The sequence below is a fragment of the Suricata suricatta genome, chromosome 6 (genome assembly GCF_006229205.1).
Source record: "Suricata suricatta isolate VVHF042 chromosome 6, meerkat_22Aug2017_6uvM2_HiC, whole genome shotgun sequence".
NCBI classification, from domain to species: domain Eukaryota; kingdom Metazoa; phylum Chordata; class Mammalia; order Carnivora; family Herpestidae; genus Suricata; species Suricata suricatta.
Window position 1 is genome coordinate 35,248,891 of NC_043705.1, and position 27,882 is coordinate 35,276,772.

The 27,882-nt window shown below is 41.8% G+C and overlaps 2 protein-coding genes across 3 annotated transcripts in view; both read right to left on the bottom strand.

Annotated features, from left to right (window-relative positions):
* PRELID2 (PRELI domain containing 2) overlaps positions 1–4,705 on the bottom strand; it is an 88,459-nt gene extending 83,754 nt beyond the window's left edge. For both annotated transcript variants that reach the window (XM_029942184.1, XM_029942183.1), the window contains exon 1: positions 4,463–4,705. The gene's annotated coding sequence lies outside the window, so the exon portion shown is untranslated. The remainder of the gene's footprint in view (positions 1–4,462) is intronic.
* Positions 4,706–9,411: 4,706 nt separating this feature from the next.
* On the bottom strand, positions 9,412–21,781 carry GRXCR2 (glutaredoxin and cysteine rich domain containing 2). Its single transcript, XM_029942180.1, has 3 exons — positions 21,446–21,781; positions 14,982–15,209; positions 9,412–10,413 (listed from the first exon to the last, which is right to left on the bottom strand). The coding sequence occupies exons 1-3, from the start codon at positions 21,779–21,781 to the stop codon at positions 10,231–10,233; spliced, it is 747 nt and encodes a 248-aa protein (XP_029798040.1). The 3' UTR covers positions 9,412–10,230.
* Positions 21,782–27,882: the final 6,101 nt, after the last annotated feature.

Genomic DNA, 27,882 nt, shown 5'->3' on the forward strand with positions numbered 1-27,882 from the left:
ATATTTCTTGAGTTCCTTTGAATTCCAACATCCACCCTAATGGACACTGGAAAAACACATGTTAATTAAACCCTATGGTGCCATAGATATTATTGCTTAATATGAATCTAATTATTTTAAGGAGGTCAGTGTAATGTTGATTAAACAAAAATGTTTTTAAAAACCAGTAATACAGGTGGTACAAAATTGTGAATTTGGAAGATATACAAAAAATTATAAATTATATGAATAACAGAAGTTTGGAAATTACATACCCAAAAGAAAAATGTGATGTAAGGCATGCCTTGCTCCATTGAGGAGTTTCATTGTACCAAAAAGACTGTCAATTCAGGAGAAAGGCTTATAGTTGATGAAACCTTATATAGGAAAAGTAGAGAAGAGCAATGTAGTAAGTTAAGCTGGAAATATCAGTGTAAAATAACAACTTTAATAAGTATGTTTTCAGGTGTTAGTGGCCCAGCAGCAACATCAATGCCTTCTTGCTCACCACACATTCTCAAGTGCACCCCAGAGCCCAGCTCCTGGTCTTCAGAATTACTGCCTATTCAAAAGAAACACAAGCCCTTGGAAGTGAGGCAATACCATGATGAGAACACAAAAAAATTAAGAACATTTATCCAACATCCTATTGTTACCAAGAAGCAAGAATGTTTTCAAGAGTGTTAGGGGCATTGTATGAAGGATAAAGAAGCCAATATAAAGGACTGACTATAAGCTGACACTTCTTTTAAATAAAATATTTATTGTAAGAATAAAGCACTGATCACACACACACACACACACACACACACACACACACACACACACATCAAATGTATGCCCAGGCCAGAAAATAGAACTTTCCACTCATCCCACAAGCTCCTTCGATGGACCTCATTCTAATCACACCCCCTTTCCTTTCTTATATAATGACTTGGTTGTATTTTTTATGGTTTTATAACCCAAATGTATACCCCTGACACTATAGTCTTGCCCATTAAAAAAAAAAAAAAAAAAAAAAAAAGCTCTGTCCCTTAGGATGAACTTACAATCTGAGCATCAAAAGCACGATCACCATCTTCAACACCACCATGACCAACATCAGCATGGCTCAGAGACAGGATAAGGCTTGCAAAAGGCCATGAACCGGAAATGACTCAAAGTAGAAAAGCTAACATGAAGTCTGCGCAAAAGGTCACTTGATAGAAAATGGTGAATGCAAGAAGCCACATATATTTTTTATTGATTTTAATAATCAGGAGGGTTTGGGAATTCTTCTATTAATCTTATGTGTTTATAAAGCATAGTCATATGCCTATCGTTAGTCATTTAAGGAAATAAACATTGGAAACTATAAGCCAAATAGTCCCAGAAAAAGCAGATGCCACGAAGAGAAAGGATTCTTCGGCTTGGGTGGGCACCCACAGTAACCAAAGAGCAAGAGGAAACACAGTATACTGATAAATGTAATGTATTAGCTGGATGACCTACAAAGAAAGACTAACTACAGAGACTCAGTCTTTCAGCTCTTAAGAGATTAAATCTCAAGGCTAACAAGGGAGGTATAAGTCTTTAATGCTAAGAAGTAAAATGAATTTTTGAGGATGACAGGATAATCGGTTATATCACAGTGGCCAAATGATAATTAAAAAACAATTCTCGAGATAGACACTAGGTTGCAAAATTAAACCTTAGGCATAAGATAAGGCCTGGAATAGTCTCGCTGACATAACAGATATCATTTATCTGCAGAAAAGCTCACTATGTAAATGTGGTTTGGGTTGGAATCACCTTGGGAGAAACAAACAAGTGTGACCAAGAATTAATCAGTCGATAAACCAAGTTCTACAATCGAGGCTGTTCTGATAACGTAATCTTTTCTTTGAGATCTACTAAGAATTTTGTGACCCAAGAAAAGGAGTAAAAATAATAATGCTGTAGCTCTCATGGTATATCAAAACTAGCAGAGGAAAACAAGAAAAGAAAGAAGACTGGCATTAAACCCATGATATTGACGCTTTAGAGTCGATTTAAGTGAAATTATAGCAATAAATTCTGCAATCTTTGTTTCGAATGTTTATGAACGAAGGTTTTAAAGTGTTTAAAAGGATTGGCCATTCTGAATACATAATTGCTGCCAGTTTAAATTGTTTAAAATGATATGATTAATAAATGTGTCATCAATGGTTAAAGGCCTCAAGAAAAATTGGTTTTCAGTTGTGGGTGTGAGATTCACAAACTTCATAATCTGAGCATAAAACAAAGTATAAACGATTGTATTTCTCTCCATGGGAAAACCCTTTGGAGATGAGAGGCTCTATCATCTCACCTTGGGTTAGCTTTCTGTCCCTGGCTTACAAGTGATCCCCAAACTTCCTGGCTTAAGACAACATTTATTCACTCACAGTTGATCATCTCACAGCTCAGGGCTTAACAGTCTGGTTCCAGCTCAAGGTCCCTCACAAGGCTGGAACTAAGATGTCATCCACCCTGGGGCTCAGGCTCAACTAGAGAAGGAGCACCTTCCAAGCTTCTTCATGAGGGTGTTGGCAGGTTTCATGTCCTAGCGGGTCACTGGACTGAGGGGCTCAGCTCCCCCCTGGCTACTGCCAGGCTCTGTGGACCTCTATTCTTTGTCAAGTGCACCTTTGCCTAAGGCATCTCCCAACGTGGTCAGCTGTGTTTAGCAAGTCAGCAAACAAGAAAAGCCAGAGAAAGAAGCATAGTGTTTATAACCTCATCTCAGAGGGGACATCCCTTCAGTTTTGCCATAGCACATCATGAGAAGGAAGTCCCAAGGTCTGGTTCCCACTCGAGAGGACTGCACAAAGGCCAGAACACCAAAAGGTGGGGGGTCACTTGGAATCATTTTAGAAGCTGTCTACCTGTGGAATTTTCCTTAGACATTGGCCCCCAAGAATACACTGAGGGTCCTGTATGTGCAACCAAATGTCATGTTTCTGCAAACACCAAGTCACCAAATATTTACTGAACACCTTCTATAGAGCAGGCACTGTGGCAGGTGCAGGGGATATAATGATGGGTGAGGCACACTTTCTGCCCTTAAGGAGCTCATAGCTGAAGGAAGGAAACGAACAACTAAAGGAGAGTTAGCCATTCTCTGTTCTCTTCCCCCTCTATAATAGCTATCATGTTATCTTGCAAATGTTCATTTAAATCTCTGGATCCCTGTGAAACTATAATGTTCCTAAGAAAAGGTACTATGTTTCATCTTCTGACTCCCTGTTGTTTCTCATGGCCTTACTCACAGGAGTCCTTCAATAATATAACACTTTGAACCTATAAGGCAGACATGGTCAATAATCTGTTAGCCATTCACAACTTAGTATGAATTAATTCCCATAATCTTGTGAGAAATAATCATTAACAGGGGAAGAAGTACTTGGCAGCTGGATAGAAGTGATGCTGAAAAACTGATTAAACAGAAGTGTCATACTGTTAAAGAAGATAAATGCTGGGGTGCCTGGATGGCCCAGTCACAATGGTTGGGCTTCTGACCGGCTATGGTCATGGTTTGTGGGTTCGAGTCCTGCATGGGGCTCTGTGCTGACAGCTCCGAGCCTGGAGCCTGCTTCCGATTCTGTGTCTCCCTCTTTCTCTGCCCCTCCCCTGCTCACAGTCTCTCTCTCTCTCTCTCTCTCTCTCTCAAAATAAATAAACATTTTAAAAAATTTTTAAAGAAAATAAATGCTAACACTAGTTTTGTCAAGGCCTGATTTAACAGCCGCATTCCTACCACCTGCCCCCACACCCCCCCCACCAGACAATGAGGAAGTTATACTGTATTATGTTTCCAGGCCCTTCCTCCTCTAGGTTTTACATGTTCTTTAACACAGGCAGTAATTATATGCCATAATTCCAACAGTGACAGAATTCCATTTCTCTCACCTAATTGCATGAATGTGAACACTCTGTAATTACTGTGTTTAATTAGAAAATGAGATGCAAGTAATTAGGCCAGGTGATAAAAACAACTGTGAGCATTTCTTTCAAATTTACCTTTATCATAAAATTCACTCAGATTAAGCTCTAGTGAACTACAGAAACTTTTTATAAATGTCACTGGCACCTGTCTAAATGCATGTATTAGCAGAGTGATTCCGATCTGTGGAAGACTTAGAAAGAACAACATCATCTTTCTTATAAACTTAAGTTTAATTGGTGTCCCTGGCCAGTTACATTTGGAAAGGTCAATTATGGTTCACACAGTTCATGCTTAATGTGGACTTTAGGGGCACCTGAGGTGGCTGAATCATGGAGCATCCCGCCCTTGATTTTGAGTTCAAGTCATGATATCACGGTTTGTGAGATCGAGTCCTGCATTAAGCTCTGCACTGTGAGCATGGAGCCTGCTTGGGATTCCCTGTCTGTCTGTCTGTCTGTCTGTCTCTCTCTCTCTCTCTGCCCCTCCACCCACGCCCCTCTCAAAAGAAGTAAATTTTTTTTAAAAAAGTGATCTTACCTGGAAGCCAAAATAACAATGGAAAAAAGTAGCGCTGTTGTAGTGGCACCGCTAAGGCAGATGGGTTCAACCCTCCTCACCCCACAGCGTGACAGGCAGGGAGGGCAGAAAGGAGCCGCTGCAAAGCACAGGCGTCTGCCCACAAGGGTGGGGTTTATGAGGGGAAACCGGCTGGCCCTGCAGATCTTTGTGAGCGGAGTAGATAGGCCCCGAGGCTACGCCACATTTGAGAAAAGGGGCAGAAAGACAAGTTACTGTTTAACGGATCCAGCAGAACAGAGGGCACGTGGGCGTGGACAGGTACAAATGAAAGGAGGAGTGAGCAGAATGGCTGGAAGAGGCCAGCCCACCAGCGAAACCAGTCGTGCGAAGTGAAGTGGAGTTGCTACCCTAATATACCTCACGCCTTGTTACCACGCCCATTTCCCTAGCGGGTGTTACTTTCACAAAAGCCCAGGAAGGCAAGGCGTTTCGTGAAGATCACTGAAAGGGCTTGCATCTTTATGGGCTGCGGGGATGTGACCGGAGAGAAACAGCATGTGTGGGGCTAAGGAGACCAGTACGCAGAATTAATTCCACTGTTTTAGGATAATTCAGGGAATTAGTAAGTGTCAAGTGCCTACAACAGTGTCCTGCACACGGTACGGCTCATCTGTGATTGTCCAAGCGAGTATATAAACACGTAAATTCTGTCATACGGCCCGAGCTGCCGGCCCAGCGGACCCAGCTCAGCACAGGAACTGAATCACTGGAGTAAGCGTCAGTGCTCCCAGAGATGTACAACCAGACTCAGTTATTATTCCTACCGGAGGCCCAAGAGTATGATTTCATTAATGAAAAATACTAAGACTTAGTATTTTCATCTTGGAATTTTGAGGACCAAGTATAAATACTTGGAACATTGTCGAATTCCAATGAGTAACGGCTCTATGGATAAGGGAATTGATAGATATTGTATCTTTTGAAAACATGTATTAATTTTTAAAAATGTTTAAATTGAAGTATATTGACATAGTTAAAAATTTTGGAGCTTTCAAAACATATAGCATTATTTTAATTATTGAATCACTAGTATTTTTTTAATTCAAGTTAGTTAACATACAGTGTAGTATTGGCTTCAGGAGTAGAACTCAGCGACTCATCAATGACATAAACCCCCAGGGCTCATCCCCAAAAGTGCCCTCCTTAATGCCCATCACCTATTTTCCTCACCCCTCCTCACCCTCCTCCCCTCCAGCAGCCCCCAGTTTGTTCTCTGTATTTGAGTCTCTTACAGTTTGCCTCCCTCTCTGTTTTTATCTTTTTTCCCCTTCCCTTCCTCTATATTCAACTGTTTTGATTCTTAAATTCCATATATCAGTGAAATCATATATTTATCTTTCTCTGACTGGCTTATTTCACTTAGCACAATACACTCTAGTCCCATCTGCATTGTTGGAAATGGCAAGATTTCATTCTTTTTGATCGCCGAATAATATTCCACCACCACCCCCACCTTCTTAATCTATTAGGATATACTTTTTTAATGTTTATTCACTTTTGAGAGAGAGAGAAACATAGTGTGAACAGGGACTAGGGTGGGGTAGAGAGAGAGAGAGGGAGAGTCACAGCACTCGACATGGACGCCAGGCTCTGTGCTCTGAGCACAGCTTGAACCCATGAACTGTGGGTTCATGACCTGAGCTGAAGTCAGACAATCAACTGAGCCACCCAGGTGCCCCATCTATTAGGATATTTTTTAACCTTTGTAAGGACGCAGGTCTGAATCAAACTGACTCCATGACAGGCTTCAAGTTTCCCTCTGACCTTGGAGGCCTAAGTGTCTGTTTCCCAGAATCATTAGACAATAAAAGGGCACAGATTGTTCAACCAGGGACCACCCTAGTAACACCCAATCAGAAGCGGCCAACTAAAATGCTTAACACTCCTAAGGGCAGGCCTAGAGATAGAAGCTATGGATAATCACTTATTGTTTAAGGCTAGTTACACCCTACATGAGGGTCCTGGGTCCACTCTGTAATTGGTTAATACTCTAAATATTGTGATTGGGTCCCACCAAAAGTAACAGACACTCTAAGCAATGTGTGTGGTTAAGGTTACTGCCAATGATGTTAGGAGATAATGATTGGACCCCTGTACCTGTGTCACAATTTCCTGTAACTCCCCCTTCCCGAACCCCATAAAGGCCCTCCCCCTCCCCTTTGTTCGGGGCTCTCAGCATGGATCCACTGCGTTGGTGAAGTCTGTGAGCCTGAGCCCATAATAATAATAAAGCCCTTTGCTTTTGCATGTGTGACTCGGTCTCCCCGGCAGTCTCTGGCTTTTGGGGACGATATTGAAATCTGGGCATAACACCTTCATATTTTTTTCTAGCTCTGAAGGAATTCTTCTAGTCTTAGGAGTGCTAGTTGGCCATCCGTATCATGACACTAAACGTAACCACGACACTGCCCGAACCACTGGCAATGTTTGTAGATCACAAATCAAAAAGTGGATTTTTAGTTCAAACTTAACTCCCCTAGTAGGTAAGAAACTCAGATAAGGTTTGAATACAGTTGGTCATAAGCAGTATTTCTGGGTTCCAAGGACAGTAGGCAGACTCCACGGCTCTAGCTTCAAAGTATATCCACAATCCAACTACTTCCACCACCTACACTGACACCACCCTGACCCCGGCCACCAGAAACTGTCACCAGGGTTACTGCAATGGTCTCCTATTATGCTTTCACTTCCACATGTGTCCCCTGGCGTCTTCTCCCAACACAGCAGCCAGAGAACCTGGTTAAAATACAAATCAGACTGTGACCCTCCTCTGCTCAAAATATTTTTATCAGTTGGCATTCAATCAGGAAACCAGAAACCACTCTAGATATTTCCAAGGGTATAGATGATAGATACATATCATATATTATATAGATGTAGATTATAGGGATTGATTACAAAGATTAGTAACTGTAGAAGCCACTACTCCCCTTAGGCTGGAGGAACAAAAAAGGAAAATGGTGGAACACTGACCCTCCAATGGGAGCCATCAAAGTGCCTGCAGTTGGAACAGAGCTTCCTGAGCCTGCATTCCCAGCTGCTGTTGCTGCTGATGCAGCTGCCGCGTGAGAACGGCTGTCAGGATCCCCGGCAGAAAAGCAGGGAAGACTTTCCGACCTCCCATCTTCCACCCTCTGGCAGGACTTAACAGGGAGCCAGCAGGCATGATTTCTGGGCGGTGGAGTTTGCACGTGTCCCGCCCCAGCACTGAGAGGAGGGTGGGGAAGCAGAGGTTGTGCGGTGGACGGACAACAGGCCCAGTGCAGGGCAGCACTTCACCCTGTAAACCCGGGTTCTCACTGGGCATTGCGGGGCAGGTGCCCCCTGACGCCAACACGCATGCACCTTCCTTTCTGACCTTGGCCCCGGACGCCCGCCATCTTGCTCCCTGCACTCCTGCCACACTGGTCTCTTTGCGGCTCTCCAACCACGTCCTGCTCTTCTTCCTCCAAGCCTGGCACCTGCTGTGTCCTCTGCCGGGAACCGTCTTCCCCAGATATTTCCACAGCTCACTCCCTCATCTCCTTGAGGCCTGTATTTAAAAGAAACTTTCTCCTCCGAAAATCATTGGTGCACTGACTTGGTTGTAAATTAAAATAAATAAATTAAATAAAAATGCAAAACATAAAAATAAAAAATAAACAAATAAAAGTAAGTGGTCTCAGCGCAGCTTCCCTGAAAACTAACTTAAAATCGCGGCCCCTCCTAACGCTTTATGCCTCGTATTGTTTCATTTTCCGTCAAAGCCTGTATCCTTTTCTAACACCTTATACATTACAGATGTGCATATGTAATTGTTTTTTATTCTCTGTTGCATACTTTTTAGTTGTCTTTCAAAATAGATATGATATATTAAATATATATGATTTTAGTTCTTGATACCTCCCCACCAAACTGTAAGCTCCATGGGGGCGAGGATTTTGTCTGTTTTGTCTAATGATACATCACCAGTGCTCAATAAATACTTGTTCACTGAATAAACAAATGTAATCATTAGTGGATGCATTTAGTGTGGGATGGAAAGCATGAAGGAAGGCAAAGAAGCCACCATTGCCATACTTCCTCCCCCGGGAAGCCTCTCTGACCCCACTCAGGCTACGTTAGATGTCCCTTCCATGCGCTTCAAATGCCCCTGGCAATTCCCCTACCCCAGCACTTGTCACACTCTGTTGTAATTATCTATTGACAGGTCTGTCTCCTCCACTGAAACTGTAAGTCCCATGCACTATGGAAGCGGTGGTGCCCATCTGGGCAGCGATGTATGTCAGGCACACAGGGCTCGAGATATTCATTGTCAAGTGTTCCTATCAAAAAACAGAAGAATGCACTTGAGGGTCTCCTGTGATCCTTCTTTGCTCTGGTAGTCTGGGAAAACAGGAGAGTCAAAAGCTGTGAAAAACCATGAACCGACTCAGGAAACAGTTAAGTGCAGAAGCAAAGGAAGTCTCTGAACAACAGTTCTATCATTCTGGGTAAGAGAGGACAGGTGAAATTTATGATGGCTTCAAAAAATATTCTCATCTTTTTATTAGAAGGGTTTGTTTCCTGAAAAGCATTCATTGTATGTTTAACAGTTGCATTTTAGAGACTAACAAACAAATCTTGAAAACATCAAGTGATGAGAATCAAAATCATCATAGAAAAGCCATGTGTCTCAAAACACAACAGATTTTACAGGGTTATTCTCAAGGGGCAAGGGGTGTGGCGTTAGAGCTGCAGCAGTGCATTAACGAAAGCGTCTCTCTAGTGTTGTAACCCATTTTAAGAGGAAAGAATTACCTTTAATATGTGTATTCACCACCGGTAGAAAGACAACTCTTAAAAGTCATCTTTAGTTTTGTTTTTTTAGCTGTTCCCAATAGATATCTATAAAATATCCAGTCTTTTTTGAAGAGATTGTCACTGTATCCCAGACTTGAAATACATTTATTTATTTGCTGATAAGTCAGGGGCTGCAAGAAGTCATATCACACACACATACTTAAGCACCAAATTTATCCTAAGTAGTTTTGACTTGGCTTATAACGTCAGCAGTCCAGAGACATATGCAGGAGTGTCTTATCTCATCTGGTCTTAAGGAGCTGCACTGCTCCCTGCCTGCGTGATTATTCCCCAGGCACATCACACAGGACAGACTCGGGACTTGGAAGGCAAGGGCCCCCACAGTTTGCCCATCTTCAGCGTGAAGCACATGCGTTGTTTTCGGTGGCCTGCCAGTACATTCCACATCAGGCATCCCTTTCCTCTTCTGCTTAATTAAAAATTCAAGCTGACCACTAATGATTTGAAATGCATTCTCAGCAACAGGAACTCAGTTACACAGAAACTTGCCTTTTTTACTCCTTTGTCATGGCATAATTTTGCAAAAGAACTCCCAACCAGAAAAGGACTTCAACCTGCTGCCTGAAATGTACATTTATTTGCTCACTAGTGCAAGGGAAAAACTGAGCTAAGTCAAGTAAGATACATGCACATGTTCCTGGAAGGATAATTTTAGAACCCGTTTCAGAGCCGACTCTAATTCAAAAATGCCTCTGCCACTTAGAACCACATGGAGATGTTACCAGCCTCGCGAAATGTCATCAAGTAATTGAGTTTTGCAGTGGTGGAAGTGGTCCTAGCCACTGTGGCTTCCTTGCTGGGAGAGGGAAAAGAAGGAGAGGGTGGCTTATTAGCAGTTGAACTTCAGGAAGGATGCGACAACAGCGGACACACAAAGCCACAGGCTATTGATTGCAAATCTGGCAAGGCTGCAGGCCGTTCTCATTGCAGGCAGGGCACCGCAGGGCCCGATAGGATTCCTTAAATCTGTTGGCCAGCATGGAGAACTTGCTGCCGTGGCACAGAGAGCAGGTGGCACTGCCTGACCCTCGGCAGTGAAAACAGTTGTCCTCGGGAAGCTCCCCTTCCTGCAAGAGACAGGGCAGGGCTTAGTTAGAGACCACTGTTCAAATACAGGGCACAACAGCACTGGGTGACCACAAAGGCAGAGGCAGAGAGTAGAAGATGCTTCCCACAAATGCCAAAGAGGGGACTGACCAGAGGCACCGAATTCTCACTGCAATTCCCTGATGGAATCTCTAAGACACCATCCCCTGCTACGATGTCTTGCAACTTTACATTCCTCGCTGCCCGGGTCACCATCTGATGTGTTATTTCTGAGTGCTCCGTCAGGGCAAGGACCTACTTCACCTCACTGCCAAATACTGACAGCGGACGGTCGCGGGGTGCCTACGTGGTGTGAGGTGCTGTTCTAAGAGCTTCCTCTGTAGCAATCCATCTAATCCGTACAACACCCCCGGGAGGCGGTGTAAGTATTACCATCTTGCTGCAGATGCCCAGGAGTCCGGCTCCACCTCTCCTGCCCTTAGCACGGCAGGTCTCATCCTCTACTGAAAGCTCCTGCTGACCAGACAGGAAGCCCTCTGTGCTAGCCCCTGTCACGGTCACTGCCAAGACTCCTAGGGCAGTGCCCGGCACAGTGGGTGCCGTTCACATGTTTGCCAGATGAACAAACAAAACAACGATGTCTGGAGAACCCTTCTGATTCTTAAATTCTGGGACCTAACAAGACGGTGGAATCCCCCGGGTGGCTCCACCCAGCTAACACAGCTTTCTTTAAGAATTTAAGAAGAAAAATAATCTTGGAAAGGGCGGCATAAGTTCCGAAAATATTTCCGTTGTGCTGCAAGTGCCTAAGAAGATACCACATTTTATTCATTCTAGACTGAGGGAATGGAAGTGATCATCCAACTGACAAAAACCTAAATGTACCCTTCTGTTAACATTTTATTGATTATGACCCTATTTTAACATATCAACAATGGAGAAACTTGTTTTCTTCCCTTAAAGTATTCAAAATAAGTGTATTTGCCAAAATATTCTTTAAGGAAATGGTCATAGTCCATTTTCTTTTGCCAAACCCACAAGTTTTGTACTTGATCCCATGAGATTTTAATGTTGTCAGTGCTGCCAAAGAAAGTACAGTAAATTCCTACTATCATGCTATACACGTCATCCAAAAACTAATTTGCATAGAATACCAGGTTCAGATATGAAAAGATTAATGAAATGACCTGGTGCGCCTGCCTGCAGAGAACAAAAACAAATCATCGATCAAATTTTATCTAATGTCACGTGGCTATACGAGGCAGTATTAGAAGCCTCCCTGGAGTTTCCATTCTCACCCTGCCACTTGCCCTCAGCACGCCATTTAATCAGTTAGTGATTAAATCAAGGGCTACTGAGCCTCTATACAAGGCAAGAGGGATATAGGCTTCTGTCTTCCTTTCTCAGCATTTTTAATCTCTTCTCAGATAATAATCAGTAAGAGGGCTTAGAACATCGTTGTCCTGCACAGCTTAGGTCCTAGAACTGGCAGGCCTACCCAAACCACTCTTACGAGTTCCATGGCCAAGGGAAGGGGCCTCAGCTTTCACACTGCAGACTCAGAGGCTTGCATCGCCCTGAAGATGCTAACAGGCACCAATCTGGAGGCTGCTCAGCAGAGTGCTTAAGATGATAAGATTGGTGGTCAGGTAGACCACCAGCTCTGATGACCTCCGGCAAGTTACCTACGTTCTCTGTGCCTTAGTTTCCCCAGCTAAAGAAGGAGACTGTTAACAAGAACTACCTCACAGAGTCCTTCTGAGCATGAAACAAACTAATGCAGGGAGAGTACTGGGCATGGTGGCTGGCTATCATGAGCCCTCAATAAACGGCCATTGTTGGTGTTGTCATTGTTGATGGTGTCATTTCCAAGGCAGGAGTACATAAGACATAAAGAAGTCCAGATGAGTTATGGTCTCAAATCCACGGAACATATGGCCAGATTTACCCCCTTCCGTATTTCACGGTGGCACAATTCAATTATTCCTCTCCTCTTCTTTTCTGGCTAATACAGAGGGTTAGCACCGCTGGCAGTTAGCCTTGCCCTTGCTCTTTCATTGAGGTTCCCACCACTTCCCTGCTCCATATAACAGGACAAAGAGTCTCCCGGTCAGAAGGGACTTCTTGATGTTCTCTGACCCTCTTTTTTAAAATAAAACCTGGCTGGGCATTTATTGCATGAGGGATTTGGCAAACAAATAGCAATTTAAAACAGACTTTAAAAGACAGGCAAGGGAAGTATAACCTTCACGGCAACTTTCTGCTGCCCGCCTCTGTCCTAGTTTATGGTGTTACAGCCCCAAAACATGGATCTCTCCAAATTGAATTTACAGATAATTGTCATGTCAGGCCCGTTGCCACTTTTTTATTCAGGCCAGCAGTGTGACCTGCATTTCATCACTTCTGGCTCCTTTCTGAAAATATATGCTCCCACAAATTACAAAACGCTATGAAAGAGAATAAAATTAATAAATTTTCAAGTGGGAAGGTAATGCTTTGGGTCACAATGTTGAGCAGGCGGCCTGCTGCTAAGCTGGGTTCTGAATGGTGCTACTTACAAGACAAGAGAGGGCAGAGCTGCAGTAATTTCTTACCAGCTGGCATTCTGGTCCCGAATTCCAATACTCTTTCCACCAGCATTTAGCTAGTATTTACTGCACACCTACTCTGTGCCAGGCTTAGTTTTATTTTATTGTTTTTTTTATTGTTTGTTTATTTCTGAGAGAGACAAGACAGAGTACAAGCAGGAGAGGGTCAGAGAGAGAGGGAGACACAGAATCTGAAGCAGGCTCCAGGCTCTGAGCTGTCAGTACAGAGCCCGATGCAGGGCTTGAACTCAGTAACCATGAGATTATGACCTGAGCCGAAGCCGGATGCTTAACCGACTGAGCCACCCAGGTGCCCCTGTTTTTATTGTTGTACCACTGGAACTACCATGCCACACCCAACATAAATAGGGCCTCTGCTCTCATGGAGACAAAACTCTAGTGTGTGACAGCAAACATCAACCAAATAACTACACAGAGAAATTTAAGACTGCAACTGTGGGACACCCTGAGAGGTCCATCCTTGGGGATTTTATCTTCACAGAATCCAAGGGAGGCCCCTCTGAGGAAGCGATGTCTCCACTTTCAGGTGCTAAGGGAAAGGCAGTGGGGAATCTGGAGAACATTCTAGGCACGGGGCAGTTTCCTCTGGTAGGAAAGGGCAAAGAACACATGAGAGGTAGCGGGATGGGCAGTGTGTCTGGGATAGAGAGAATGAGGAAAACTGTAAGAGGAGAAAAAGCAGGCCAGGAGGGTCCAAGCTATACAACGCTTTCTAGAGTAAGTTCTGGCTTTATTCCAAGCGATGAGATGTCACTGAACGTTTGGGGTGGGGGAAGAGAGTGATGAAAGGGTGACATGATCATATTTGCATTTCAAATATATATTATCAAGTGGGAGATCAGATTGGAAAGAAACATGAGTCACTGGGAGCAGAACTTTTAGTAAGAGACTTTTGCTAGAGTCCAGTCATGATATTCTTGTTCTGGTCCTCTAGACCCTACTAGGGCGGGAATATCACTCAAGTATGGGGAAGCCCCTTGCCCATTCTGTCACACCAACCCATGGGAGGTAAGAGTAAGGCCCACAGAAAGGTGCAACTCCCCAGAGACGGGATCTAAAGAGAGAAAATTCATTTCTGCTGCTACCCAAGCTTTTACTCTCTCAGCTTAAATCCATCAAAATTGCTTTTCCCAATCCCTACCCCACATTGTGAACTAATGAATATCATCACCCTACCCCTCATCTGAGCATATCTGAGCAACAGTTTCTAAGGTGAAGAGTGCACAACTCAGAGGAGTGTGGGGAGGGAAAAAATCCTATTTCTCTTTATTTTTTTATCTTAAAAAGGCAAGAAATTAAGCCTCAGTAGTATCTTCAAAATAAACCATCATACTAATTTTTAATTAGCTAATTGACATTGGCACCTTTACTAGGTCAGACAGCGACCAAATATGACACCCAGGGGACCCTGGACTAATCATGATGTAAGTGACCTCACTGAATGCAAAGTGACAATGGTGTCCCGGCTCAGTCATTCACTTTGAGCGTATCACAACCTAGTGAAGGGCTCTTGTCCCTGGGAGACTTACAGATGATACTGCTTAATTTTAACTAAACTAATCTGCAAAATCTGGATGCATGTCTTGATAAGATTTCTTCAAGGACACTGGATGGAGGACAAACCACTAAGAGCAACACAAGCAAACCCATTAAGAAAAATAACAGAGTTGATTTTTTCCATCTCTTGAACAAGCTGATCTTTTCCACATGGCAGAGTGAAAACAATGAATACCTAATCGGCTCTCAAAAGAAGTCATCAAAAAAAAAATTGTGTGTATGTGAAATATATACATAACTAATTGTTAATGACGTGCCACTAAAATACAATAATAAACTTACAACTCATTAACATCTTTAACAGTTAGACATCTTAAGTATTTATATCCAAGTTTTCCCTTAAGTAGGGCAAAAATCAAAACCATCTAGGACCACAGCTCTAGGGCCAGCTCCAAGCAGGATAGCCAACCATTTGGACACACCTGTGGGCACGGGTTACGGGGGAATGTGCTTTCCGTGTCTGGCAAATGCCCATCATTCTGGTCGCTGTCTCCATAGATTTCTTCTTTGCTCGTCAGTGACTCTTCCTCAGCCTCCTCTTCTTTCTGAAGCATTTTCCTCATGAAGTCTCTCTTGTCCATGGGGGTTCGGATGATTTTCAGGTTATTCGTGTAGATGATTATCTTTCCAAAATCTATAATCGGTGGGGACTAGAGAAATGGAGAACGAGCATGGAGATTTAACACCAGTCACTGTATCCAGGGCTGCAGGAACTGGATAACATCCCAGGCAACAGGAGGGAAAGAACTTGTAACCATCTAGCACTTTCGATTCCAACAGACCCTGAAGCTACAAGTCCCTCCCCAGTTTGTTCGCTCTCTCTAAAATCCTTAAACACCAGATCCCTTCCGCCTGTTGATGGTACCCAACCAAAGCTGAACTAATTGTGTAACCAGGACTGCAGGGCAGGGCAGGGCCAGAACTTCTATTCCCACCACATGCAACCGTAGCGGACGCAGGTCTGGGCACAACAAGGGTTTAGTGAATACAGAAGAATGCTGAAAAAAAATAAATAGCTCTCCAAAATGTTTAAGCATAAATGATAATAGACAAAATTTACTGAATTATCATGATTTTATTATAGCAGGTAGCATTTCTTTTGTGTCAGGCACAATGCTAAGCATTTACAAACATTACCTCACTTTCCCCTCAACCATCCCTTGAGGTGGATGCTATGATTTCTACGTTGTACCGATGAGGAGACTGAGGCACAGTGAGGTAAAGAGCTTCCCAAGGTTACAGTTAGTCAGGGTCTGTGGCTGGGATTTGAACCCCAGTCTGTGTAACTCTAAAGTCCATATTCTTAACACCTACCCTGTACTACTCACAGCATCTTCTCCCAAAAAACCTATAAGATTATTATGTATATAATGATCTTATGTATATACATAATATATAATAATCTTATATATGTATGCAATGATCTTACATGTATGTAATGTTTTTATTATTCATACAATATGAAAATCTTTTAATGTCAGTAAATATACTTGTATGGCATCATTATTTTTTTTAAGTAGGTTCAGGCCCAGCACAGAGCACAATGCGGGGTTTGAACCTGAGCTGAGATCAAGAGTCAGATGCTTAACCAACTGAGCCACCCAGGGCCCCTGTAGCATCATTATTAATAGCTCATGTTCCTTCGTATGGATTTATCATGTACTACCTAACAATTTGCTAAGGAATAATTTTGGCAATAGTATGACAATGCAGTAGAGAAGCATGGAGAGTAAATATTTAGGGATTATGAACTGAGAACACGTATTTCCTCCCAGAGCTACGACAGCTTGGAGGGAAACTACACCAGATCTCAATTCTGCTGTTCACCAACTGTGAGATATAGGAGAGTCACATGACCTCTGAGAACCTCGGTTTGCTCCTCTGCAAATGGGGTGACATCTAACTGATGGACTTCACTGATGGGCTTCACCACAGACAAAGTGATTATCAAAACAGAAGAATACTGTGATACTGGGTGGTAAGTAGTTGCTGTCCTGAGCTTCCTGAGTGCCCTCCTGCTACCCACAGCTCTCTTTAGGGAACCTCTAACATCCCTAAACCCAGTAATGTAGTGGTTATTGTTTGGGAGCCAACGTTTCAAGACCCTGCCCCAATATTCTTCTGGCTTCTGTGCCAATTGTGCAGTGTTCTTGTAGTTAAACCTTTGGACTCCCATCCCTGAGGATAATTGTATCAACTTCTAAAGGTAGGAGTGCAATGGAGAATATATAAGACAGGGTTTCCAAAAGCTAAAAATAGTATGCACTGGTAGGCATAGTTACTGTGGATGGTATTGGAAAGTGTCCACTGGCAGTGCACGCACAATCATGCTACACCGCTCAATACCCCAATGTGAAATACTCTGCCCCACACTTATGGAACTGGAGAAACCAAATCTAACTAGACGCCACAATTTAAGCAGTCACCTCTTTACAACCCTAATGCAGTCACGACCCGGCTTAAACAGGACTTCAGGACTCAGGCCCCCTTCCTTGAAAGACCCACAGAGTTTTCAATCATTATTTATGAAGCCACAGCTTCCTTCTTGGCCCTGTTTTCTCTCCCTCTCTTCAAGGGATCATGTGGCAGCTTCCATTTCCTATTGTTTAGGGCTCACTGGGCTCCTGTTTCACACTCTGGACTATCAGTTTCTGAACATCAGAAGATAAAGATGGTGGCACTTCTGGAAGGTTCCATTTCCACTTCCACTAATAGCCAAAGAGGTTCAGTTACTAGGGAGCTTTTCTTCACACATAGAACTGGTTTTCTTGGGGCGAAACTCTTTACAGTATATCGAAAAAAAGTCTGTGGTCATCTGGTCCAACCTCCTGTCTCCAAGCTGGTCAGTATATGAGACACCCAAGATTGTAAATTTATTTTTAATGTACTCCAAAGAAGGAGGGTCCCAAATCACCTTTAAGGTGTGTTTAAAGTTTCAGTCATCCTGACAGCCAAGTTCTTCCTTGTGTCTAAGGAAAGCTCTGGGTGTAACTAAAGTTCACATTATCTGGTTATGCCCCATTGGCTGGGAGGAACACCCACTATTACATTACAGCAGGCCATAAGGAAGCCAGGAATTTTTTGTGTTTCCTTCCATAGTGCCCAGAATGGCAGCTTATGTGACTGAGCTTCATAAATGCCCTGACAGTAGAGGGAACACGCCTGCAGACTGCTCTTTAGATACCACGAAACCTTTCCATGGCTCTATGTTTAAAAATGTAAAAAGTGTAAAAAAATGTAAAAACTATAAAAAAAAATGCACGGATGCTTTCCTGGGTCCTAGAAATGCAATGGACTTTGGAGATAGGCAGGCCTGAGGCCAATTTTTCCGTGTAAGATTTGCAAGTTACTAAACTCCTAGCACTGTTTCTCCAATTTGTAAGATTCTTTCTCATAGAGTTACTGTGAAGATGAAATTACATAAATATATACAAAGCACATGCTTAGTAAGTGCCATTTCCCTTCCATTTTTTAACTGAAACTTGGCTTCAATTCTTTAAAATATTCAGTTGTTTATAACCACTTTCTCTTTCTCTATCACATAAAAAATTTTTTTAAAAATGACTCAGTTCCTATTCTTTGATAGGAACCTGGTCATTATCACAATAGTAGGGAACATCAGCTAAGCACATTCAGTGTTTCAGGTACAGTGCTAAGTATTTCTTATGTACAAACATTTTTTTACCACAACAGTCTTCATAAGTAGATACATTTTTTAAGTTTATTTTTTTATTTTGAGAGACAGTGTGCACATGCAGGCAGGGGTGGAGAAGAGAGAGGGAGGGAGGGGGAGAAAGAGAGACAGAGAGAGAGAATCCCAAGCAGGCTCTGCACTATTAGCACAAAGGCCAACGCAGAGCTTGAACTCACGAGCCGTGAGATCCAGACCAGAGCTGAAACCAAGAGTTGGATTCTTAACAGACTGAACCACCCAGGTAGCCCATGAATTGATATTTCTATTACTTTCATCTCACAGATGATCACATTAAAGCTCAGAGAGACTAAGTGGTTTGCTTAAACTCCCATAGTAAGTAGGTAGAGGGGACATCAGAGCCCCTGTTTCTTTTTTAATTATTCTTTTTACTGTGGTAAAATATATATATTACATAAGATTTACCACTTGAACCACTTCTAAGTGGACCGACAGGTCAGTGCCGTTGGTACATTCATACTCTTGTGAAACCACTACCACCAACCACCTCCAGAGCTTTTTCATCTTCCCAGACTGAAACTGTATACCCATTAAACTCTCACTTCTCTCCTCCCCCAGCCCCTGGCAACCACTGCTCTACTTTCTGTCTCTATAAATCTGTTTGCTCTAGGCACCTCATATAGATGGAATCATATAATTATCCCTATGACTAGTTCATCTCACTTAGCACAACGTCTTCAAGTTTCATGCATGTTGTAGCTTATGTCTGAACAGCCTTCCTTTTTAAGGCTGAATAATATTCAACGGTATGTATAGATCACATTTTACTTGCTTATTTATCTACTGATGGACATTTGGGAGGTTTCCACTTGTGGGCAATTGTGAATAAAGCTGCTATGCTATTGGTGTACAAATGCCTGTTCAAATTCAGAGCCTTTACTTTTAATTGTTGTGCAGCCCTGCTCCATGGTCACTATTTTCTAGGCTTTATTTTACAGCTGGATTCACTATTGAAAGCTCTCATTTCCTTCTTCTTCATGAATACCGCACTGACAGCCTGTTCCAGGGGTGGAGCTGCAGCAGTCTGTCCAGATCCCCCTCTAACCCAGAGGCTGGCTAAGACTGGCAGCACTGGATCAGGCAACAGCGAAAACAAAGATGACTGGATCACGCAGGAAACCAGATGACCAGGAATCAAACTCTCAACACGGTTCCAGAAAACTGTGCTTAAACCAATTGTGCGGCACTGTGATGATGACTTACTTATCTGATTTTATAAGTCTTTACCAACTCATACATTTACAGACATGTCAAGTTTGACACATGACTTGTGAAGGTCAAGTGGTCCAATATTATCTACCGTCGGCTTATACAAGGTTTATATAAACTACAACTTTGTAGGCTAAACCTACAAATAAGATTCTGTTTAAAAGAGATACTGTAAGTACAAGGCATAGCCAAGAACCTAGGAGATAAAAAGCACTCAATAAATGGTAACTATTACTAGTAGCATCATCATTATGATTAATGGCCTTATTCTCTAAAAAGGAGTATTCCAGAGGGTCAAAAGCATGAGACACCAGAAGAGCTGAGTTCTTATTCCAACAGTTCACTAATGACTCTCTTATACTGGTAGACCCCTTAATAACTTGGCACTCGATTTTACTCATCTGCAAAATGAAAATGAGCATATTTTGCCTTTCTCCTCAAGGTTGTGATGAAGACCCAGTGAAAAAGTATATTACTCAGTGATCAAGAAGAACAAAATCTTGCCATTTGGAACAGTTTGAATGGAACTAGAATGTATTGTGTTAAGTGAAGTCAGTCAGAGAAAGACAAATATATGATTTCATTCATATGTGGAATTTAAGAAACAACAGATTAACATAGGAGAAGGGAAAGAAAACTAAGATAAAAACAGACCTGAGCAAACCGTAAGAGAGTCCTAAATACAGAGAACTTCCTGGAGGGGAGGGGGGGATGGGCTAAGTGGGTGATGGGTATTAAGGAGGACATTTGTTGGGATGAGCACTGGGTGTTACATTTAAGTGATGAATCACTGGGTTCTACTCCTGAAACCAATACTACACTGTACATTAACTAACTTGAATTTAAATAAATATTTTTTTAAAAAAAGAAAGTATGTGACATTGCTTTGTAATGCATAAGTTACTGCACTGACACAAAGGGTTGTTCACTCCAGCTCCCTTTGTTATCAAAAAGAAACCCGGTCTTATCCTTGATAAATGTGGACTGCCCATAATTTCACTCATAGCAAGGCCAAAAAGGCCAATGCATTTGTTTGCCATAGATAAATTATCTGTTCCCTTAGGAAATTAACAATAAAAATGATTAGAGACTAATTATCTGAATTCCACACTTTAAAGATGAGAGCATATCCTGGTGCACTATTCATTAATAACCTGGCACATTATATAATTGTATTTAATCTTAAAGGAAAAAAAGGCATTCATGATCTCATTGGTAAACATATACACATCTCCTCTTCATTTTTAGAAATCAGTGAATATTTTCCAAGTTTTTCTAGCTTAAAAGAAAATCACGTATGTGCTTTTGATTACCTATGGTACTGGGGGAAATAATCAAATTAACAGATAGAATACAGGTGTCAACTAAACTATTAGCTCGAACTTCTTCCCCATGTAACACTTCCTCTGCTTGACTTGCTTTTCACCATTTTTTCCCAGGACTCCAATCATCCAGTATTCATGCTAACACACAATGGACGGGCAAAACAAACAAACAAATAAACAAACTTTTTTTTAAGCAGGAGGGAGAAAGGAAATAAAACAAGACATGGATAAACCACAAGCTGAACAATTGGCTGGAGTAAAATAAGCACCTTCAATACCCAGCTCTTTCTGGAAACAAAACAACCAGTTGTCACATAATTTTTTAAAATGCCAGTCTGGCAACCTGAAAACCACTGCATCTCTATTAAATTTACTTACTGGGATAACCTAGCCAAAGACCCAATTACAATTTACTACCCTGGATGGAACTGAATACTATGTACGTTTACTGCACTTTCCAATAAGTGGTCAGCAAGCATGTTATTTTTGTTCCAGAAATATTATTCTAACAGTGACTTCCCATTTGGTGCACCTACAGCTCTGGTTGGTACTGGAGCATGAGTAATGTACAAATTTGAACCAGGCATTTTACTATACACATTTTAGTCCTTAAAGTTTATACATTGTGTTCAATACCAACCTTATGGTCATTCGCCTTGTAATCATTGAAGAAAGACTGGCTGCCCGCCAAAGTGTAGGCACTGCCCTCTCTAAAAACGCTGATCCTCTGAGCAGTCAGCTTAGGGGAGTATGGTTGGGGCTTGGGGGCCTCCCCAGACCCGTACACACCATCCATTGGTTCAAGGGACTCTTGGAGAAAACTGTGAGGGTATTCCTCCTTTGGCGACTCTAACTCCTGCCCATCCTCAAAGACCTGCTTCAACACTCTGCCACTGTAGGAGGAAGAGATTTTAAATCGTACTTTCCGTGGTTTGCCGTCACTCTTCTGGTTCAGCTTCTTCTCAGGGTCCTCCATCAGTAGAAATTTCACCCTGTGGTTTCCAGGGTTCAGCGCAGCCAGTAAAACTTAGGGCTCTGAAGAGAAGGCATTTTATTTTCTCTCCTCTTGCATATAATTAATTCAAGTTGGTGCTGGGGAATGCTCGGTTTACAGCAACTGACACCCACACATTAAATATTGATGGATCCTCATGCAAAGGCAGGCGATTGTGGGTTTATGGAGTAGAGAGAGCCAGCGTAAGACAAGAGTGGGTCCCCTAGGATCTCACACTCCCCCATAACTTCACCCAAACCCTGGCTTTTCCTAACCTGAGCAAGAGTTAAGTTTATTTAGACTAAACAGGTACCAGTTCCATAAGGATCAGTTACTCCATCCGCTAGCAAGTGTCTTATTATTCTTACCAACTACTTTGACCTAGTAAGCATTTAATAGGTGCCAGACCTTTTTACATGCATTGCCTTACTTTGTCCTCACAATAAGCCTACACTGGCAGTATAAGCATCTCTGTTTTACAGAGGGGAAAGTGAAGAAAATTCAGAACTGCCTTACCACTTGTCTTCCCCATCACAACTAGGTAAGAGACAGAGCGGGGATCAGAACCCAGTTTTGCCTCCAAAACCAATGGCCAGTCCACTAAGCCAAAAGTTTTCAAACCATGTCTTGTGGAGCCCTAGATGGGAGGAAGCCGCATATTCTGGATTAGCCAGAATAGCTACACTTCATATTTATTTTATTTTATTTTATTTTTGTGCCACCACAAGTCTTCATATTTATTTATGTAGGTACTATGCTAAGTATTTTACATGAGTCTTTTTTTATTTAATGCAAACAATCATGCTTATAAGAAGTAAGTACTTTTTAAGCCAGTTTTCAGGTGTTTTGCTTGTGGCCACATGGCCAAAAGGGCTGGGATTGGAATCTGGATGTGGTAGGCTGATTGCATTTATGATCCAAATTCTTCACTCCTTTCTGTATCCTTGTCTTTTGCCATGTGCCTTTGTAATTCTATCAAGAGGTAGAATCCATTTTCTTTTTTTTTTTTCCGAGGAAAGTGTTTATTTTTTTTTATTTTTTTATACAATTTATTTTTTTAACATATGCAATTATTTTCCGTCATTTACAATACAGTAGTTTCAATGATACTCCAAACAGAAAAGCAAAGTTAAAAAATCAAAACCCCCACTTCTATTTCATGTAATTAGACTTATACAGAAATTAGAAGGTTAGGTACCAACTAGTTAATCACCTAAATTCACAGCACCAAAGACTTAATCATCCATTTTCTATATAAAAAGTAGCTACTTTTTTGCATGGACCTCAAGTATACTATAGTATAGAGGTGGAATTTAAGGAAAGGTATTAAGCAGGCTGTGTTGTAGCTTATGGGCAAGTAATAAATTATACCATGTATCTTGAATGTATCATAGATAAGCTGCTATATTACAATTGCCACTTCACATATTTATTTTATATTTAAGATTTCATTTGCAAGCATAGCACTAGGCCACAATGCCTATTGCAGATAACATGCAGTAAATGCCTGATACTGTGCAGTGTCACTGGGAGGAATAACAGGACAGCATGAGATGTGGGGCTTGTGAACCACAGCCCTGCATTCTAGTATAGGAAACAGACCTAACATGCATGAAATAACAGCCTCCTGCTTAGTGGGCAACTGTTCACTGCTGACTCCTAGAATAGATACTCTAGCAAGAGAATGGTCCCTCGGGAGACAAGGATGCAAGATGGCCTATGCAGAAATGAGTGGCATCTAAGGATGGCTTGGATTTGAAAAGCTGAAATGGTAGGGGTTGAGACTTTCTCCTCCTCTTTGTTGATGATTTCATCCCTTACTCAGTTGTCCAAACTGATTTGTCTTGGATTCTTGCAGCCATTCCTATGGGTTCTATCACCACTGCTTTCTTTCACCCACCTCCACCACTGTAACCCTAGGTCAACCCCTCATCACTTCTGTTTTCAAGATGGTGACAGTCTCCATCCATTCTCCACATTGATGCCAGAGCCATGTTTTAAAAAGCTATCTACAGAAGTCAATCTCCTCCATACAAAGCCTTCACCTAATTTTGCAGCAAGCAAAATTCCTTAAAACCTAACAGCCCCTTCACTTGCACCCTCATCCTCTGTCACTCTTCAAGTGGCGTTCCAAGCACACTGACAAACCCACCTATTTCTTAGAACCACAGGTTTCTGTGTCTTATTCAGCGCTCTACTTCCTGATTGAAAAGCCATACTTCCATTCCTCCTTCAAGCTACACCTCAAATGTCACTGCATCGGAGAAGTCTTCCCACTTGCCCCAAGTCAAAGGCCATGGAACTTTAACCTGACCACCATTAAGCACGTCTTACCTTCTCTTACCATTCCTGTGTTTCCCACCCCTGAACTGTAAACATCTTAGATTCAGGAACAGTCTTTACCTCTCTATCCCCAGTGTTTACCGAAGTAACTGGCACATTAAGAAAACTCAGTCAATAAGTGTTGAATGAATGACTCCCAGGCAAGAAAAATCAGATAAATCAAACTTTTGGGACACAAGTTGAGCATATTTTATAGATAATAGGTAGGATCAGAAAGTAGTTGAGAAAGACATTTCTATTTCCATAAAGGAGGGGTTTCACAGTGATCAGGTCCTGTGTAATCAATGCAAAGAACAGGAAACATACCCATACACACACACAAAGAGAAACAGCATTTTTAAAATAGAAAGATGTGCTCATCCTAACATCAGAATATACATCCTTCTAAGTTTTCTAGGGTGCAGAGCTGGCTCTGAGGTACCGTGAATGAGGTACCTCCTCTAGGAGGCTGATACCTGGGTCCCTCAGCCCTCAGGACAAGCAGGTCGGTCCTCAGGCTTCTAGGTAGTCATCTCTGACTACATTAGCCTCATTCATTTACTACAGCATGTAGAATGAACATTACTATCTTATATTATTTGAGAAAAAAATGGATTTGAAATAAGCAGCACCAAATTAGAAGCAGTTAGAAGTACTCCACCAATAGGAGTTTAGGGAGAGACTTTTTATAGAGAAGAGGCAGAAGTTAGGAAATTATTGATTGGCTTTTAGTGACTGGTTGTCCTTAGTGCTTTGATTTCATAACCATTAGGCATTTACAGGCTTCGATTGTGGGTTCCTTGGCTTAGGCAGGCAGCCACCGCACTAGAGTCACATCAGTTGGATGGCCTCTGTATGTAATTAACTTAGCAATTCCTCCATTTTGGTCATGCTCTTACATACAAGAGATCGACCAAACATCTGATATTCATGCTTCTCTCAGTTACCATCAGAACTAAGTTGCTCAGGTCTCACTGTGTAACTCATAGGGAATGATGTCAGATCTGGGGAAGAACTGTTACTGCATTCCTCTCACTGTTCATCTGGTTTCTGCTTCTCCAAGCAGTGAGACCATCTGATAAACTACTGATGGCTGCAAACGTGAACTTAAACCTCTTAGAACAGAGCACACAGGGAGACTGCAGTGGTAACTCTGAGGAGGAGAACACCAAGAGACCTAAGTACACTCATTAGCCAGGGCACTCATGGACCAAACCAGCTGGCGTCAAATAAACGACAAAATGTCCCTACAAGGGCATCACCCTATGTTAGCCAAGCAGCATATTTATTACTTCCTTGTATTTGGTATAATACCGGAAGCATTGATTCAGGTAGAGCAGGAAGCATTTGCTACGGCACAGACTCCTCTTTGTTCAGCCAATAAGCAAGCTAAAGCAATTCTATTATCTAAATCCACCTTAGCAGGAAAGTTTAGGGACTTTTGCTGTGCAGCTATGGCCTGATTTGTAGAGTCGGTGACAGTGGCCAGAATTAAGGGGCACTGCTGTCCTGTACATTAACAGAGAGAAATAGCAAGCAGCAAAAAAGCAAAAAGAATAAAGTTTATTAATGCTGGAGATGAAGGTCTTGATCTGTGAACTTGGGAGAGCTGTCCACTCAAGAGGCCATCTGCTTCTGGGAAGGAAACACCCTAGTCAATATTAATTTTAGACCTCTAGCTGGTGTGCATTTCCAAGAATCTAGAGGAGCCCCTTCTTTTAAAAAAAAAAGTTTATTTATTTATTTATTTATTTAGAGAGACCGTATGTGGGTCTGTGTGTTCATAAGTACACATAAATAGGTAGGCACAGAGTGAGAGAGAAGAGAAAGAATCACAAACAGGTTCCAGGCTGTCAGTGCAGAGTCCGACATAGAGCTTGATCCCACTAAGCATGAGATGACCACGTGAGCTGAAATCAAGAGTTGGATGCTTACCTACTGAGCCACTGAGACACCTCTGGAGGAGAACTTTTTAACAGGGAGATGTAAACCCAAGATTCAATCAAGTTCCTGGGGTTTGACTTGTGTAAGGGTAGTGCAGAGGACTGGGCCTGGGTCTCTTCCAAGGAGGGTTCCAGGCAGTCTTTGTTACTAGTGATTCCAAATCAGAAGGATGAATTAACATATAACATATGTTATAGCAAAACCTCAAAGGCAATGAAGAGGACTAGAATCTAATGTCTACAACCTTGTGTATAACTTCCTATGAAACAGGTTTTTCCTCTACAGTCATCCTCATCTGTATCAAAGATCAACACAATAAGACTAATCTGTTTGCAAAATAACTCTAGTCTCATTAGATTTGAACTGATTACTTACATAAATGCAGCAAGCATAGTGATCAACCATCTAGGCTCTTTTTAACTGCTCTGCTGAACTTTTTTCATAATGAATCTTAGACTGGACTGTTAATAAGCCTCTGAGACTAAGAAACCAAGCCAAGAACTCACCATCAGACTTCAGGTGGAATATCTACAGATTTGCATGAATTCTTCCCTTTTTAAGGAATCCTGATGGTTCCTAAGGGCTGCCAGGAAGCGACCTCCCTCACCCAGCTGGTAAGTCTACGGAGAACCCTTAAGCAAGATATCAGGCTAGTTTTTCCAAGAGCCTTTTATTGGCTACATGAGGTCAACTTTAGTTCTTTCAAACTGTCTGGTCGTATGTGATTGTACACATATTCTCAAAGATGACATTCCAGTCAAAGCTTTGGTAATACAAGCAATGTTTGCAGTTGGGTCCTGTTATAAGGAGAACATTTTCTACTGAACATATGCAAATAATTATACTGCCATGAAAATAAGAATACTCAATAGGTTTCTGAATTCTGGAGGGATCAGATAGGGAGTAAAAGTAAATGTTTCAATTCTGTTTACAAAGGCCAACTTTACAAAATTACTCTAAGTCATACAGAGTTTAAGAAAAAGATAAAAAGTTTTCCTTACATCTGGAAGAAAAAGAAAACCTAAGGAATTAACATTATTTCAAAGAAACAGTTTCCAAAAAAATGATAGAGGCACCTGGGTGGCTCAGTCAGTTAATCGTCCGACTTCAGCTCAGGTCATGATCTCACAGTTCGTGGGTCCAAGCCCCGTGTTGGGCTCTGTGCTGACAGCTAGCTCAGAGCCTGGAGCCTGCTTCACATTCTGTATCTCCCTCTCTCTCTGACCTCCCCTGCTTGTACTGCCTCTCTCTGTCTCTCAAAAATAAATAAAAAACAAAAAAAAGAAATTAAAAAAATTATAACGATTCTCATCAATTCATTCAATCTCATGTTATTAACTCTTGTTCTGCCTGATTCCAGTTTTTCCAGTAGTTCTGGATATTCTTACTCAGTTCAGTTTTATGATCTTAGAGTTATCAGAAATCTATAGTCTAGAGTCTTTTCCATGAATCTCTCTGAAGATGAAGTACCTTTGCAAAAGCATCAGAGTAAAATAGTAATTGTCTATAAATGACAAGACTTAAAAAACAGCCATGTTTACAGATCTGGTGAAAGCTACTTCTGTGACATATAATAATTTCAGTTAATAGGTGGACAATGAGAATATTGACAAATTTCTAGCAACTCTGAACAATTTCTGGAATACACATATTAGTAATAGACATTCATACACATATAACCTATGAAGATTTATCATCACTTATTATTTGACAAGCTTCCCACATAATTTGACATATCAGATAAACCTAGTTAGCTTAACATCTCTCTTTTACAAGGTCAAAGGCCAATCCTCTGAGACTTCCTTTTTCTTTTTTTT